At 37.9% G+C, this 18,270-nt stretch overlaps 1 protein-coding gene across 10 annotated transcripts in view; it reads left to right on the top strand.

Annotated features, from left to right (window-relative positions):
- The window catches only part of PCDH15 (protocadherin related 15), a 910,832-nt gene that overhangs the window by 477,694 nt on the left and 414,868 nt on the right, over nucleotides 1-18,270 (top strand). For all 10 annotated transcript variants that reach the window (XM_018041648.1, XM_018041647.1, XM_005698156.2 and 7 more), the window contains one exon: nucleotides 14,594-14,702. In XM_018041648.1, coding sequence (XP_017897137.1) covers nucleotides 14,594-14,702 — 109 coding nt within the window. The remainder of the gene's footprint in view (nucleotides 1-14,593; nucleotides 14,703-18,270) is intronic.

Genomic DNA, 18,270 nt, shown 5'->3' with positions numbered 1-18,270 from the left:
CATTTTTCCTGGGAAGTCCCATGGAGAGAGGAGCCTGGCAGGCTATAGTCTATGGGGTCACAAAAAGAGCTGAACATTACTTAGCAACTAAACAGCAACTGTCTCTCCTAGGAAGGGAGATGTATATAAAGCATAATAATCACAGAACTATAATTAATTTTAACAAAGTTAATATGATATATGATAATCTGATAATCATCAGTATTTGTTTAAAAGCATATTGTGATTTTATGTTACTTAAAAATATCATTACTGTTGCTACATAGTAATGATTCTTCAAAATGTATTCAAGTTCATAATTTCTTTCTTTCTTATGATTTTCCTTGCTTCTAGTGCATGAAATGAGCAGCCATGTTCCTGATATTATCATAAAAAATCTACCTTAATCCATTCTTATGAAAGTTTTTTTTAACTTTAATCTAGATTGAAGTCATATTTTATTTCAAAATAATCATCATTTCCATTTTCTTATTTTCCCTTTGGAATGGCTGAGGCTTTTTGTATGTGTGTGTTTATGTTCATTGCCCTGTGGTCCAGGGATTTTAAGAATACAACATACAGAGTGAGTTTCCAGGACTAAATTGAGTCTATTTCCTACAGATTTATCTAGGGTTCAAGAAACACCCAAAGAAGAAACAATCTTCAGCAATGTCCTTGTCCAGTTCACTTTGGCTTATTTAAATAGCCCACCCCAGTAATAGAAAGTTATAAGAATTACAATTAAACATTCCTGAAATTTACTCAGGGATTACTCCACATTGCTGCTTTCTGCTATGCAGCTTTCTACTATGCAACTTTCTACTTTTTTCTACTCTGCTTTCTTTTTCCTACGTCCCTTCTCATCTCCTCTCTGTCTCTATCTCATCTGACATTGACTACTATTCTCCAAACTAGCCTAGTTCAAATTGCTTACGTTCACTATACCCTTAGTTTGATTTGACTCTCCTATACCATTCATGATATTTCTTCTCATTTCCTTATGCTGCCACCAAAAACAAGGGACATTATGATTCTGAACCCATTCCAGGCCCTCAGGACACAGCTCCAGCTAAACCTTAGGCAACCTCTGACAGGGGCAAGTATTATAGAAGAATTCAATACATTGGCAAGAAGGCCAATGCGGAAAGTGATTTTCTTTCCAAGGCTGTGGCCTATTTAGTCAAGGCCTATTAAATGCCATGCAATTTGTTATTATCTAAAAGTGAAACTTTCAGCCCTCCTGCAGCATTCCATTATGGTGAAGATTACTTTTAAAGTAGTTCTAGGTCACTGTCTCCTCAAATGCTGGAGTTGTATAATTTTTTCAAGAATCTTTTCTATAAGACATACTTTTATAAGATTGAGAGTGAATAAGAAAGTTTTACAGAATGCATGGCAAAAGAAAAAGTGTCATTTTAATTTGCTCCTGTTAGGCTTCCCACATTTCTTCTTTCAAGTGAAAATTTAAAAACAAAACAACAAGACAAATGCTAAATAGAAAATTTTAAAAAGTTTTAGTTATATATCAAGATTTTGTATAGTGACTTATAGTTATAATAAATGCTTTATAGTGGTATTTTCTAGACAAGATTTTGAAGAAGTAAGGCTGTCAGAGTCATTGAAAAATATTTTCCATATGAGAATTTATTCAGATTGGTTATTATTGTATTATATATTTTTTAATTTTTTTATTTTTTTAATTTTTTTTAATTTTTATTTTTTAAATTTTAAAATCTTTAATTCTTACATGCGTTCCCAAACATGAACCCCCCTTCCACCTCCCTCCCCACATACTATCAACTTATTTTATTTTGTTAAAAAAAAAGAAGTACACAAACAGGTGTTTCAAAACTAGATTTAAGGAGACATTTTTATACCAGTGTTGTTTTTATGTTTTTATTAAACTCAGGGTTTAGCTCCATTGCATGTCTAGCTTTGCCCCTAAGCCAGTGTTAGGTTGTCATTCTGTTTTCCTTTTAGCAGTTATTTATGTTTACTGTTAGTGTGGGATTTTTCCTCAGTTGAAACTATCACTCGACCCATTTTGGCAGAAGAAACAGTGAAAGTTTTGGCTTATAGCCTCTCAATTCTAAGTGGATTGTTACTACAATGATATTCACTATGTCTTTTCCTGATATCTATTATTTTTTGGTGAATTTAATTCCACAGAAAAATACAGTCCATATTTTCTTTACAGTCCATATTTTCCTACTTTGTCAGCAAAAGAAATAAATTCCATTTTTCAAACAAGAACAAGATATCAATCTAATCCACACTTTGACCTTCAAATTCCCCTTGGCTATGCAGGGTTTACTGTATCTAAGCAACCCATCTCTAGTTTTTCATCACTGGCAGAGATGGCTCTGGAATATTGGGTAAAAATCAGACCACAGGAGGATGTCCCCCAAAAAGGAAAAGAATAAATGAGAGTTTGTGAATTTACCAATTTACCAAATATCATTTACATGTGAAATATCTGAGATTCTTTTTATACCTAGGCTCTTTTGATACTGAACAGATGTCATCTGATAATTCAGTTCTGGGCCAGGTCTCATGCACAGAACAATGCATATATTAACAGAAGCTGTTTGTTCTTCAACACCTTTTAACTTATTATCTTTACATATAAAAGGAGCAAAAGTGAATGCCTTTCATTTAATGTCAGTTTCACAAGTATATTACTTAAAAAGAAATGTTTACACCGTATGATGTTATTTGAAACCAGTGGCTAAATATGTTTGTATGACATCTTATTCTAATTCCATTGATTTACTGGAATGTACTGAGAGTATATGCCTATAAACCCCTATAATATAAATCTATAGATTTATTGTTTTAGGAAATAAAGCTATATTATTTTCAGCAAACTATATATAAAAAATTTCATACATGTTCTAATAGTAACAGGTATTTTATTTTAACTCATTTGACTTACTTTCTCCAATTAAGAGTAGTTCTATATTTCTGAAAAATGAACAAAAGAAAGTATCATTTTCCACAAGTTCTACCTTCTTTAAGTTCAGTTCAGTCACTCAGTCGTGTCCAATTCTTTGCAACCCCAAGGACTGAAGCACACCAGTCTTCCCTGTCCATCACCAACACTCAGAGCCTGCTCAAACTCATGTCCATCAAGCCAGTGATGCCATCCAACCATCTCATGCTCTGTCATCCCCTTCTCCTCTTGCCTTCAATCTTTCCCAGCATCAAAGTCTTGTCAAATGAGTCACTTCTTTGCATCTAGTGGGCCATTGTATTGGAGTTTCAGCTTCAGCATCAATCCTTCCAATGAATATTCAGGACTGATTTCCTCTAGGATGGACTGGCTGGATCCTCTTGCTGTCCAAGGGACACTCAAGAGTCTTTTCCAACACCATAGTTCAAAAGCATCCATTCTTTGGCACTCAGCTTTCTTTATAGTCCAACTCACATCCATACATGACCATTGGAAAAACCATATATTTGACTAGATGGACCTTTGTTGGCAAAGTAATGTCTCTATATTTTAACATGCTGTCTAAGTTTGTCATAACTTTTCTTCCAAGGAGCAAGTGTATTTTAACTTCATGGCTGCAGTCACCTTTGCAGTGATTTTGGAGCCCAAGAAAATAAAGTTTGTCACTGTTCCCATTTTCCCCATCAATTTGCCAGAAAATGATGGGACCGACTGCCATGATCTTAGTTTTCTGATGTTGAGCTTTAAGCCAACGTTTTCACCCTCCTCTTTCACTTTCATCAAGAGGCTCTTTAGTTCTTCTTTGCTCTCTGCTCTAAGGGTGGTATCATCTACATATCTGAGGTTATTGATATTTCTCCCAGCAATCTTGATTCCAGCTTGGGCTTCATCCAGCCTGGCATTGTACGAGATGTACTCTGCACATAAGTTAAATAAACAGGGTAGCAATATGTAGCCTTGATGTACTCCTTTCCTGATTTGAAACCAGTCTGTAGTTCCATGTCCAGTTCTAACTGTTGCTTCTTGACCTGCATACAAGTCAAACAGGATATGGCAAGTGTGAACATTGACATTTTAGGAATCAGTGAACTAAAATGGACTGAGGTGGGTGTATTTAACTCAGATGACTATTATATCTACTACTATGGGCAAGAATCCCTTAGAAGAAATGCAGTAGCCATCATAGTCCAAAAGAGTCCAAAATGCAGTGCTTGGATACAGTCTCAAAAATGACAGAATGATCTCTGTTCGTTTCCAAGGCACACCATTCAATATCACAGTAATCCAAGTCTATGCCCAAAAAAGTGATGCTGAAGAAGTTGAAGTTGAATGGTTCTATGTGGCTCAGAGGTTAAACATCTGCCTCCAATGCAGGAGACCCAGGTTCGATCCCTGGGTTGGGAAGATCGCCTGGAGAAAGAAATGGTAACCCACTCCAGTATTCTTGCCTGGAGAATCCCATGGATGGAGAAGCCTGGTAGGCTACAGTCCATGGGGTCACAAAGAGTTGGACACAACTGAGCGACTTCACACACACACATGATGAACTACAAGACCTTCTATCATCTTTAGGGAGACTTATTTTACCACTGAATTTGTACTTTTAATATCCTTTAATGTCTTTGCAAAAAAAAAAAAAACTTGGATAATTTGCTATACATCACACTGCTCCTGTATAACTTAAATAAAATAAAATATATGATAAAGTGTCAGTTCAGTTCAGCTGCTTAGTCGTGTCCAACTATTTGTGGCCCCATGAACCACAGCACGCCAGGCCTCCTTCACCAACTCCCGGAGTCCACCCAAACCCATGTCCATTGAGTCGGTGATGCCATCTAACCATCTCATCCTCTCATCCCCTTCTCCTCCTGCCTCCAATCCCTCCCAGCATCAGGGTCTTTTCAAATGAGTCACCTCTTCGCATCAGGTGGGAAAGTATTGGAGTTTCAGCTTCAGCATCAATCCTTCCAAAGAACACCCAGGACTGATTTCCTTTGGGATGGACTGGTTGGATCTCCTTACAGTCTCAGGAGTCTTCTCCAACACCAGTTTAAAAGCATCAATACTTCAGCACTCAGCTTTCTTTATAGTCCAAATCTCACATCCATACATGACCACTGGAAAAACCATAGCCTTGACTAGACAGACCTTTGTTGGCAAAATAATGTCTCTATTTTTAATATGCCGTCTGGGTTGGTCATAACTTTTCTTCCAAGAAGTAAGCGTCTTTTAATTTCAAGACTGAAATCACCATCTGCAGTGATTTTAGAGTCCCCCAAAATAGTCACTGGTTCCACTGTTTCCCCATCTATTTCCCATGAGGTGATGGGAAATGATCTTCAGATGCCATGATCTTAATTTTCTAAATGTTAAGCTTTAAGCCAACTTTTTTCACTCTCCTCTTTTACTTTCATCAAAAGGCGCTTTAATTCTTCACTTTCTGCCTTAAGGGTGGTGTCATCTGCGTATCTGAGGTTATTGATGTTTCTCCCGGCGATCTTGATTCCAGCTTGTGCTTCCCCCAGCCCAGTGTTTCTCATGATATACTCTGCATATAAATGCAGAGGGTGACAATATACACCTTTCATATACTCCTTTTCCTATTTGGAACCAGTCTGTTGTTCCATGTCCGGTTCTAACTGTTGCTTCCTGACCTGTATACAGGTTTCTCTAGAGGCAGGTCAGGTGGTCCTGGTATTCCCATCTCTTTCAGAATTTTCCATAGTTTATTGTGATCCACAGAGTCAGTAATAGTCTGCAAAAAACAAGAAGTAATATTAAAATTCCTCAGGTTTATAGATATCATCCAACCTGTGCTTTCTGCAAATAGTTTAGTGGAAAGCTCAACAAAGTATGCACTGCTTTTAATTAATAGTTGAGACATATAGTAACTCATCTTTTCTTGCAAGTGCGTTTTAGGCTCCTTAATAAGGAAAATCTTGTCTTATTTTTTTTTATCACCAAAAAGATTCAGTTAGTTAATTATAGATAAGTACATTCTGTCTATCTATCTGTCATCAAAATGAGAGAGAGAGAAATAAACAAAGATTGAAGGGGAGATTTTTACAACAATGTTTTGGGTACTAAGAATATAGACATTGGGATCATATATTTTCCAGGAACATACATTTTAGTGTAGAGAGACAGAAAATTAAAATTTCCATAAATAAGATAATTTCAGGCACTGATATATACATGCTGAACACAGCATACAGATGAGAACTATGAGTGCAATTGAATGAAGCGGTTTGTTGGCTACAGTAGTCAAAGAAAGGCTTCTTTGAAGAAGGTCATTTAAGTTGAGACCTGAGTAATGAAATGGAAGGCTAGAGAAATGGCAAATATAAAAAAGCTGAAAACAGAAAAGTTTGGCACATTTTTATAAGAGAAACACTATGGAAAACCTCTATTTAACTTATTGCTCTAGGGACATTTTAGTTTCGGTATTCTCCTTCCTTGTACTTTGATGGATCTTTGGCATTAATTCTTACAGTTTGGTGGTGGTTTAGTCCCTAAGACATGTCCAACTCTTTGCAGGCCCATGGACTGTAGCCCACCAGGTTCCTCTATCCAGGAGATTTCCCAGGCAAGAATACTGGAGTGGATTGCTATTTCCTTCTCCAGGGACATTTCTGACTCAGGGATAAAACCTAGATCTCCTGCATTGCAGGTAGATTCTTTACTGAATGAAATGCCAGAGTAGCCCAATTCACATGGTGCATATATATAAATAGATAGATTGTTTATTTTATGCACTTATGTTAATTATTGGACTTCCCTGGTGGCTCAGATGGTAAAGTGTCTGTCTACAATGTGAGAGACCCAGGTTCGAGCCCTGGGTTGGGAAGATCCCCTGGAGAAGGAAATGGCAATACACTCCAGTACTATTGCCTGGAAAATCCCATGAACAGAGGAGCCTGGTAGGCTACAGTCCATGGGGTGGCAAAGAGCCGGACATGACTGAGTGACTTCACTTTCACTTTCATGTTAATTATATCTGTCAGGGTCCAACCAGAGAAACAGAGCTCATGTTGTGGTTAAATTACAGGAATTTAATATAGGGAGCTAGTCACAAATGGATTGGAAGTGAAACAAGGGAAGGGGATGCAACTCAGAATGGAGAAAACAGCAGGAAGCTTCTAACATGAATAATTCTCCCTCTGTGTTCAATCTTGAATTCTACAATTATCTGTTGAACATCTGTTCATGCTATGTGCTGAGAGAAACACCAAAATGAATGAACTATAGCACTAATGCTCTAGAATCTGAGTCATAAAACATGTACAAGTGGTTTGAAATAGGAATACCTGTCCTGTGGCTTTTCAAAGGAATAAAGGGTCAATTCCAGCTGGAGATTCAGGAATAAACTTAAAATAGGAGGTGACATTTGAGCAGAACCTTGAACTATTTTGATATTGAGAGCTCATGATGGGAACAGCATGGAAAAGGGCTAGATCTGGGGAGATATAGGTGGTTTGCAGTGAATGGTAAACATTTTAGTTTGGCTAGAGCAGTATATAATGGAAGTATTGGGAAACAGGAGGGAAAGACAGTAAACTGTAGCCAAATCTTGAAAAACCTTTGCCTTCCAAGCTTCAGAATCAAGCCATGGGTTGCAAGCCACGACCCACAGATCAAATCTGGACTTATGTTTGCTTTTGTTAGGTTCATGAGAATATATATACATATATGTATATATATATATATACATATATGTATATATATATTTAACAGATAAACATTTGCAATCTATTTGATGATAAAGAACACTCATTTTGAGCCCCAGTTAAGTAAAATCTTATATTCTCCCTAAAAAGCATTCCATTCTTCTCGTTAGAATCATATTACCAAAAAGTACTCATTATTATATACTGAATTTTGTCAATAAAAAATGTAAAAAAAAATCAGAAGAATAAAGTCAGGTGTTCTAGAGTTCAGGGAACGAGAAAAATAGTGGTGGAAGGAACAGTCAGACAAGTAAGTGAGGAAAAGCGGTCTTACTCATCCACATAATGATATAAAATCAAAGAACTCCAAAGGCAAGGAGTTAGAGTCAGATTTTGTTCAATCTGTACCACTTGCTTCTCAAGGTTTTTGACAGATTTTATAATAGTTGGAAGTGGAAATGCTCAGCCATGTCTGACTCTTTGCAACCCCTTGGACTGTAACCCACTGGGCTCCAAGCTCCTCTGTCCATGGAATTTTCCAGGTAAGAAACTGGAGTGGGTTGTCATTTTCTACTCCAGGGGATCTTCTCAACCCAGGAACCCATATCTCCTGCATTGGCAAAAGGATTCTTTACCACTGCACCACCTGAGGTAGCTGAATATTTATCTATTTGGCTGTGCCAGGTGTTAGTTGAGGCATGCAGGACCTAGTTGCCCATCCAGGGACTGAACCCAGGCCCCCTGCACTGACAACACAAAGTCTTAGCCTCTAGAACACTGGGAATGTCCCCAGAATTTTATAGAAGTGGTGTTCTGAAAATTAAATATATAGAATAGGGACAAGTAGAATATCAATGAGCATTATTCTATTTCCCATTTCTTTTTTTTTTCCTTTCAGTAAGTACCTGTGAATTAATTGATTAAGATAACCAGTTCAAATATTTTCTAAATAAACAGCTGACCATCGGATTCCCCATTTCTTAAAAAAAGTACTTAATTATTTATTTCCTTATTCTCTATTAGATGATATATGGAAATATTTTGTCACAAAAGTACAATCATAGTTTTCAACAATAATAATCAAAAGAACATCTAAGAATGCCCTATTTCATGAGAATTGGCCAGTGCAATGTAGGTTCAAATGCAATACAAAGAGTTGTCTTAGTAAACTTACAAAGCAAGTAATATGAGATTGCTACATCCATTGAGACATTGCCCATCTCTCTTTTTTAAAATATGGAGAAAGAAATACAGGTCAGGAAGGGGGGTAAATTGCCAGAGAGGGTTAGAAGAGTGTTATTATTTTTTTTGCATAAATCTTTATTGTGTATATGTGTGTGTGTGTGTGTGTGTGTGTGTATGATTTCTGAGGGTTTTTTTTTTTTCAAAATGAAGATTACCTAAAACTGTTCTCACACATATCATGATTATATTTGTTTTCTGAGATCAGACCCAACAACCACAACTGTTTTATTTTTTTTTTAATCAAATACTTCTTGTGCAAGTGTTATGGTATCCACACTTTGAAAATTGTGGAAAATAAGTACATTCTATATAGAAGACATACTTGCTACTAAAGCAGGAATAAGAGAGAAAAAACTATTATGTTGAACTTCTGAAGAAAAATTGAAAAGTTTTGTGAATGCTTCCAGAGACTCTGTGGGCAAATATCAAGAATACCATTTGGAAAAGATATATGAAGCATCTATCAGTGCCCTGCAGGCATCCACATCCAGAGTTATCAACAGCTCCCCTGTTGTGGTTTAAAGTAGTAGTCTGCAGGGACAAAATAGATGTCTGAAAACAGGCCGGGTCATACTTTTTCAAGCATTAAAACTAAATGTCTCAGTTCATGCTTCCACAAATAGAGCTAAATTCTTCCAGAGTCCTTCCTATGCTGTGGGTTTAAATGTCACTAATGGTTTAGTTTGTGGAGAAGCTCCCATTTTATTTGAGAATCAGGCACTACCTGTATGAGTTGGTTAAGAATGCATGGGAAACCATGATCTAGGCTGTTGCTATGCATGCATTGCCAAGTGTCATGTACTATTTAGTGAGGCAGACATAAGCCCACCAAGCTATCTACCAAAAAATAAAACTTTATAAAGCATTAGGACCCTCCGTTCAGTTTATTTCAGTTGCTCAGTCATGTCCAACTCTTTGTGACCCCATGAATTGCAGCACACCAGGGCTCCCTGTTGTTCTATGTCCATTTCTAACTGTTGCTTCCTGATCTGCATACAGATTTCTCAAGAGGCAGATCAGGTGGTCTGGTATTCCCATCTCTTTCTGAATTTTCCACGGTTTATTGTGATCTACAAAGTCAAAGGCTTTGGCATAGTCAATAAAGCAGAAATAGATGTTTTTCCGGAACTCTCTTGCTTTTTCCATGATCCACCAGATGTTGGCAATTTGATCTGTGGTTCTTCTGCCTTTTCTAAAACCAGCTTGAACATCAGGAAGTTCACGGTTCATGTATTGCTAAAGCCTGGCTTGGAGAATTTTGAGCACTACTTTACTAGCATGAGAGATGAGTGCAGTTGTGTGGGTGTTTGAGTGTTCTTTGGCATTGCCTGTCTTTGGGATTGAAATGAAAACTAATCTTTCCCAGTCCTTTGGCCACTGCTCAGTTTTCCAAATTTGCTGGCATATGGAGTGAAGCACTTTCACAACATCATCTTTCAGGATTTGAAATAGCTCAGCTGGAATTCCATCACCTCCACTAGCTTTGTTTGTAGTGATGCTTTCTAAGGCCCACTTGACTTCACATTCCAGGATGTCTGGCTCTAGGTGAGTGATCACACCATCGAGATTATCTTGGTCGTGAAGATCTTTTTTGTACAGTTCTTCTGTGTATTCTTGCCACCTCTTTTTAATATCTTCTGCTTCTGTTAGGTCCATACCATTTCTGTCCTTCATCGAGCCCATCTTTGCATGAAATGTTCCCTTGGTATCTCTAATTTTCTTGAAGAGACCTCTAGTCCTTCCCATTCTGTTCTTTTCCTCTATTTCTTTGCATTGATCGCTGAAGAAGGCTTTCTTATCTCTTCTTGCTATTCTTTGGAACTCTGCATTCAGATGCTTATATCTTTCCTTTTCTCCTTTGCTTTTCACCTCTCTTCTTTTCACAGCTATTTGTAAGGCCTCCCCAGACAGCCATTTTGCTTTTTTGCATTTCTTTTCCATGGGGATGGTCTTGATCCCTGTCTCCTGTACAATGTCGTGAACCTCATTCCATAGTTCATCAGGCACTCTATCTGTCCGATCTAGGCCCTTAAATCTATTTCTCACTTCCACTGTATAATCATAAGGGGTTTAATTTAGGTCATACCTGAATGGTCTAGCGCACTGGTTTCAAATAGTAAAAAGGAGTACGTCAAGGCTGTATATTGTTACCCTGCTTATTTAACTTATATGCAGAGTACATCATGAGAAATGCTGGGCTGAAAGAAACACAAGCTGGAATCAAAATGGCTGGCAGAAATATCAATAATCTCAGATATGCAAATGACACCGCCCTTATGGCAGAACATAAGGAGGAAGTAAACAGCCTCTTGATGAAAGTGAAAGTGGAGAGTGAAAAAGTTGGCTTAAAGCTCAACACTCAGAAAACGAAGATCATGGCATCTGGTCCCATCCCTTCATGGGAAATAGATGGGGAAACAGTGGAAACAGTGCCTGACTTTATTTTTTTGGGTCCAAAATCACTGCAGATGGTGACTGCAGCCATGAAATTAAAAGACGCTTACTCCTTGGAAGAAAAGTTATGATCAACCTGGATAGCATATTCAAAAGCAGAGACATTGGGGAGGCAAACAGGGAGCAAACAGGGAGGCCTGGCGTGCTACGATTCATGGGGTCACAAAGAGTCAGACACGACCGAGTGACTGAACTGAACTGAGGCCTCCCTGTCCATCACTAACTCCCGGAGTTCACTCAAACTCCAACCTAGATAGCATATTCAAAAGCAGAGACATTACTTTGCCGACTAAGGTCCATTTAGTCAAGGCTATGGTTTTTCCAGTGGTCATGTATGGATGTGAAAGTTGGACTGTGAGAAGGCTGAGCGCAAAAGAATTGATGTGTTTGAAATGTGGTGTTGGAGAAGACTCTTGAGAGTCCCTTGGACTGCAATGAGGTCCAACCAGTCCATTCGGAAGGAGATCAACCCTGGGATTTCTTTGGAAGGAATGATGCTAAAGCTGAAACTCCAGTGCTTTGGCCACCTCATACGAAGAGTTGACTCATTGGAAAAGACTGTGATGCTGGGAGGGATTGAGGGCAGGAGGAGAAGGGGACGACAGAGGATGAGATGGCTGGATAGCATCACTGATTCGATGGACGTGAGTCTGAGTGAACTCTGGAAGTTGATGATGGACAGGGAGGCCTGGAGTACTGCGATTCATGGGGTCGCAAAGAGTCAGACACGACTGAGTGACTGAACTGAACTGAACTGATTCTTTTTCTAAATGCTGTAAAATTATTCAGTTAAAATACAGACCAGAAATCTAAGCAGTCATGAGTCCACTATCATATACATAGGAGGGTGAATGTTAGAATCAGTCAAAATTAAGAATTATAATAATTAAAGATAATAAGCCAGAGATACTAGTCATTCTATGAGCTCAGTTTACCTTTCCAACGTTGTCTCTGAATAATTTTGTTTTTATTTTTTCTACCATACCAGGGAAAACTTTATATAGATCATTCTCAGAGAATATTACAATGTCTTGATTTAATGTAAAACACTTAAGCTGTTTCAGTATAATACTATATGTATGTTACTCATGTGAATATATCACTCAAATGCTGAGTTGAAGGATATTTAAATTTTAAACAGGGTCTGTTATTTGCATCTCAAATCTCAAGATTTTACTAAGTAGAGAGTGAAAGAAAAATTGTGAGGCTTTCCTGGTGGCTCAGGTTGTAAAGAATCTGCCTGCAATGCAGGAGACTTGGATTCAATCCCTGGGTTGGGTAGATACCCTGGAGCAGGGCAATGGGAACCCACTCCAGTATTCTTTCCTGGAGACTCTCCAAGGACAAAGGAGCCTGTTAAGTTGCAGTTTATGGGGTCTCAAAGAGTCAGACACGACTGAACAATTAAGCACAGCACGACACACGGCTCATTGGGTGAGAACAACAGTGGTCAAATGGATTTAATGTAGTAATTTTAATATTAACATTTTCATGGTTCTAAATCCACATTTGAAGACATGGATAGAGTGTAAGTTATCCCTGGTTTCCCAGGAGGCACAGTGATAAAGAATCCACCTGGTTATGTAGGAGATTTAAGAGAGGTTTGATCTTTGGGTCAGGAAGATTCCCTGGAGAAAAAAAAAAAATGGCAACCCACTCCAGTATTTTTGCCTGGAGAATCCCATGGACAGAGGAGCCTGGTGGGCTACAGTCCATGCAATAACAGAGAGTCAGACATGACTGGGCATGTACACGCACACACACACACACACACACACAAGTTATGCCCACAAAGAGCTCTTTATTTTTAGGAAAATATTGATAGCATTTAGACCAGTGAGAACCCATTAGAGAAAATGATTTGGACAGAGCCCCTAAGATGTATGTGAGCTCTAAATTATTGGTCAATGGTTACCTTCAATTATTAAAACACCTGTAAATGTAATGTAACTTAATAACATAACATTAAGTTTCATGAATAACAATTAATATAATTGCTTTTTTGGTTTCATTTAGAATGCCACAACTATATATTTCTGCTGAGATTAGAAACTACAGATTTTGTAGAAGAGTGCATGATATGTTTCAAGGTTATGTTAGTTGAGAAGGAATAATATATAAGAACCTTGCAGTGATTCCTTAGAATGTGTATGAGATACTGAGACACACTCTATTTCCATTCAGAATTACCACTTATATATTTGGCCTGAGAGTTCCACAAACTTAAAGGAGTATTTTCTAAACTGGGTTCTAAGGGTGTTAGTTCAAGAAGATGTTAATAAGTGATTCTAGGAAATGTACAAACAACGCCCCTTTCTTAGGCAGTTGTTAGGCAAATTAATACACTTAAATCTCTGAAACAACCTGTAGTAGAATGAATGAACATTTTAAAAATGTTATTTAATATGGTGTTTCCCAAACTTATCTCTGCAAAGTAAATGTTTGTCTTTCCAGCATACCTATTATAATCTAGCACAAGGTTAGCAAACTACATCCCATTTGCCATCTGTTTTTGTAAATAAAGTATTATTGCAACACAGTCATATCTACTGGTTGCTTTTGTGTTACAATGGCAGACTTGATTAGCTATAACAGAGACTGCATGGCCAGCAAAGCCTAAGCATATTTATTATCTGGTCCGGTTAGCAAAACTTGATGCCACTGGACATCAGAAATGCATTATATCTTTAAACAGAACATTCTTGTAGATAAGAATAATATATAATATATATATAGTTGTGTATAATATGTATATTATATATTATATGTATATAAGTTACATGTATATACCTACATGATATATAATTAAGTTTAACTATATGAAACATACAATTGATTTCTATTGACTTAAACATCAAATTTTAAAACATTTATTTTAATGTAATTTATGTGAAACTTTAAGTCATCATTTAGGGAAGAAAGAATATAAATACATTTACAAATCTTGTCTAAAGCCAAAAACAAATACTATACTTGATAATCTTATATATTTGATTAAATTATTTGTGAAAGATTTAAAATTTATTAATATACTTTTTCCTTGCTCTACTTATAGGACAAATTTGTGATATAAAGCCATATGTACAAAGTTACTAAGTCTTTTAATTTGACTTTGAGAGCATCTTGCTCCCCTTTCAGATTCAAAATTAACTAATTTGTGGTGTTAAATTACACATTTTGAAATCTGACTTTACTCGTTCAGGTGTTATCGAGCTGTCCAGACAACAATATCTGAATGTCAATTCTCTCTGAGGTAATAAAACTGAACTAAACTCTCTGATTCTTTTTTTTCCAGGAAGAACTGAACCCCATCATTGTTACGCCACCCATTCAAGCCATTGATCAGGACCGGAATATCCAGCCACCATCTGATAGGCCAGGCATTCTCTATTCCATCCTTGTTGGTGTGTATCATCTAACATTCTCAGCTTTAGCTCTAAAATTGAGTAGGAAAAATATGTTTCAAATTTTTATAACAAAGATTTTATTTCTAGAAATTTTATTGAAATTATTTTTACATATAAATAGTAAAATAACCATTTAAAAATATTTTTTCCCTTAAAACCAACCTCAGTGAAATGTGAACAATAAGTAGAAACACTTTTATTGAGGAGGCAAACCAACTTCAAAATAGTATGTAGTCTGCTGTTGGAAGTTTTCTCTGTATTAGCTCAAAGAATTCTCTAAAAAAAAAAAATTGAAAAATCACTTTAGAAGCTTACACTATATGATCAACTGGTATTGTATCATTGGTTGGGTACCATTACCGTCATATAATTCTAAAAACAGTGATTCCATTACATAGTTCTGAAAAGTATGAGACAATTAAATAAGAGCTATTGGAGCCAACAAGAAGAAAGATTATGATTACCCAGAGGAAACATAACACATTATACACATTGGCTAAATTTTCTTTGAAGAATTTCAGAGAAGTCATTTTAATCCATTCTTGTGCATATCTGTTCAGTTCAGTTCAGTCGCTCAGTCGTGTCTGACTCTTTGAGACCCCGTGAATCCCAGCACGCCAGGCCTCCCTGTCCATCGTCAACTCCCGAAGTTCACTCAGATTCACGTCCATTGAGCAGGTGATGCCATCCAGCATCTGTCGTCCCCTTCTCCTCCTGCCCCAATCCCTCCCAGCATCAGAGAATTTTCCAATGAGTCAGTTCTTCGCATGAGGTGGTCAAAGTACTGGAGTTTCAGCTTTAGCATCATTCCTTCCAAAGAAATCCCAGGCCTGAACTCCTTCAGAATGGACTGGTTGGATCTCTTTCAGTCCAAGGGACTCTCAAGAGTCTTCTCCAACACCACAGTTCAAAAGCATCAATTCTTTGGCACTCAGCCTTCTTCACAGTCCAACTCTCACATCCATATATGACCACAGGAAAAACCATAGCCTTGACTAAACAGACCTTTGTTGGCAAAGAAATGTGTCTGCTTTTGAATATGCTATCTAGGTTGGTCACAACTTTTCTTCCAAGGAGTAAGAGTCTTTTAATTTCATGGCTGCAGTCACCATCTGCAGTGATCTTGGAGCCCCCCCCCCCAAAAAAAAATAAAGTCTGACACTGTTTCCACTGTTTCCCAATCTATTTCCCATGAAGGGATGGGACCAGATGCCATGATCTTCATTTTCTGAGTGTTGAGCTTTAAGCCAACTTTTTCACTCTCCACTTTCACTTTCATCAAGAGGCTTTTTAGTTCCTCTTCACTTTCTGCTGTAAGGGTGGTGTCATCTGCATATCTGAGGTTATTGATATTTCTCCTGGCAATCTTGATTCCAGCTTGTGCTTCTTCCAGTCCAGCGTTTCTCATAATGTACACTGCATATAAGTTAAATAAGCAGGGTAACAATATACAGCCTTGATGTACTCCTTTTCCTATTTGGAATCAGTCTGTTGTTCCATGCCCAGTTCTAACTGTTGCTTCCTGACCTGCTTACAGATTTCTCAAGAGGCAGATCAGGTCGTCTGGTATGCCCATCACTTTCAGAATTTTCCACAGTTTATTGTGACCCACACAGTCAAAGGCTTTGGCATAGTCAGTAAAGCAGAAATAGATGTATTTCTGGAACTCTCTTGCTTTTTCCATGATCCACCGGATGTTGGCAATTTGATCTGTGGTTCCTCTGCCTTTTCTAAAACCAGCTTGAACATCTGGAGGTTTACAGTTCACGTACTGCTGAGGCCTGGCTTGGAGAATTTTGAGCATTACTTTACTAGCGTGTGAGATGAGTGCAATTGTGCAGTAGTTTGAGCATTCTTTGGCATTGCCTTTCTTTGGGATTGGAATGAAAACTGACCTTTTCCAGTCCTGTGGCCACTGCTGCGTTTTCCAAATTTGCTGGCATATGGAGTGCAGCTCTTTCACAGCATCATCTTTCAGGATTTGAAATAGCTCAACTGGAATTCCATCACCTCCACTAGCTTTGTTTGTAGTGATGCTTTCTAAGGCCCACTTGACTTCACATTCCAGGGTGTCTGGCTCTAGATGAGTGATCACACCATCATGATTATCTGGGTCGTGAAGTTCTTTTTTGTACAGTTCTTCCGTGTATTTTTGTCACCTCTTCTTAATATCCTCTGCTTCTTTAGGTCCATACCATTTCTGTCCTTTAGTGAGCCCATCTTTGCATGAAATGTTCCCTTGGTATCTCTAATTTTCTTGAAAAAATCTCTAGTCTTTCCCATTCGGTTCTTTTCCTCTATTTCTTTGCATTGATCACTGAAGAAGGCTTTCTTATCTCTTCTTGCTATTCTTTGGAACTCTGCATTCAGATGCTTATATCTGTCCTTTTCTCCTTTGCTTTTTGCCTCTCTTCTTTTCACAGCTATTTGTAAGGCCTGCCCAGACAGCTGTTTTGCTTTTTTGCATTTCTTTTCCATGGGGATGGTCTTGATCCCTGTCTCCTGTACAATGTCGTGAACCTCATTCCATAGTTCATCAGGCACTCTACCTGTCAGATCTAGGCCCTTCAATCTATTTCTCACTTCCACTGTATAATCATAAGGGATTTAATTTAGGTCATACCTGAATGGTCTAGCAGTTTCCTCTACTTTCTTCAATTTGAGTCTGAATTTGGTAATAAGGAGTTCATGATCTGAGCCACAGTCAGCTCCTGGTCTTGTTTTTGTTGACTGTCTAGAGCTTCTCCATCTTTGGCTGCAACGAATATAATTAATCTGCTTTCAGTGTTGACCATCTGGGGATGTCCATGTGTAGAGTCTTCTCTTGTGTTGTTGGAAGAGGGCATTTGCTATGACCAGTGCATTTTCTTGTCAAAACTCTATTATTCTTTGCCCTGCTTCATTCTACATTCCAAGGCCAAATTTGCCTGTTACTCCAGGTGTTTCTTGACTTCCTACTTTTGCATTCCAGTCCCCTATCATGAAAAGGACATCTTTTTTCGGTGTTCTAAAAGGTCTTGTAGGTCTTCATAAAATCGTTCAACTTCAGTTTCTTCAGTGTTACTGGTTGGGGCATAGACTTGGATAACTGTGATATTGAATGGTTTGCCTTGGAGAAGAACAGAGATCATTCTGTCATTTTTGAGATTTCATCCAAGTACCACATTTCGGACTCTTTTGTTGACCATGATGGATACTCCATTTCTTCTGAGGGATTCCTGCCCATAGTAGTAGATATAATGGTCAACTGAGTTCAATTCACCCATTCCAGTCCATTTTAGTTCACTGATTCCTAGAATGTAGACGTTCACTCTTGTCATCTCTTGTTTGGCCACTTCCAATTTGCCTTGATTCATGGACCTGACATTCCAGATTCCTATGCCATATTGCTCTTTACAGCATCTGACCTTGCTTCTATCACCAGTCACATCCACAGCTGGGTATTGTTTTTGCTTTGGCTCCATCCCTTCATTCTTTCTGGAGTTATTTCTCCATTGATCTCCAGTAGCATATTGGGCACCTACTGACCTGGGGAGTTCCTCCTTCAGTATCCTATCATTTTGCC

Source organism: Capra hircus, chromosome 26 (assembly GCF_001704415.2).
Source record: "Capra hircus breed San Clemente chromosome 26, ASM170441v1, whole genome shotgun sequence".
Lineage (NCBI taxonomy): Eukaryota > Metazoa > Chordata > Mammalia > Artiodactyla > Bovidae > Capra > Capra hircus.
This window is presented reverse-complemented; position numbering and strand designations above follow the sequence as displayed.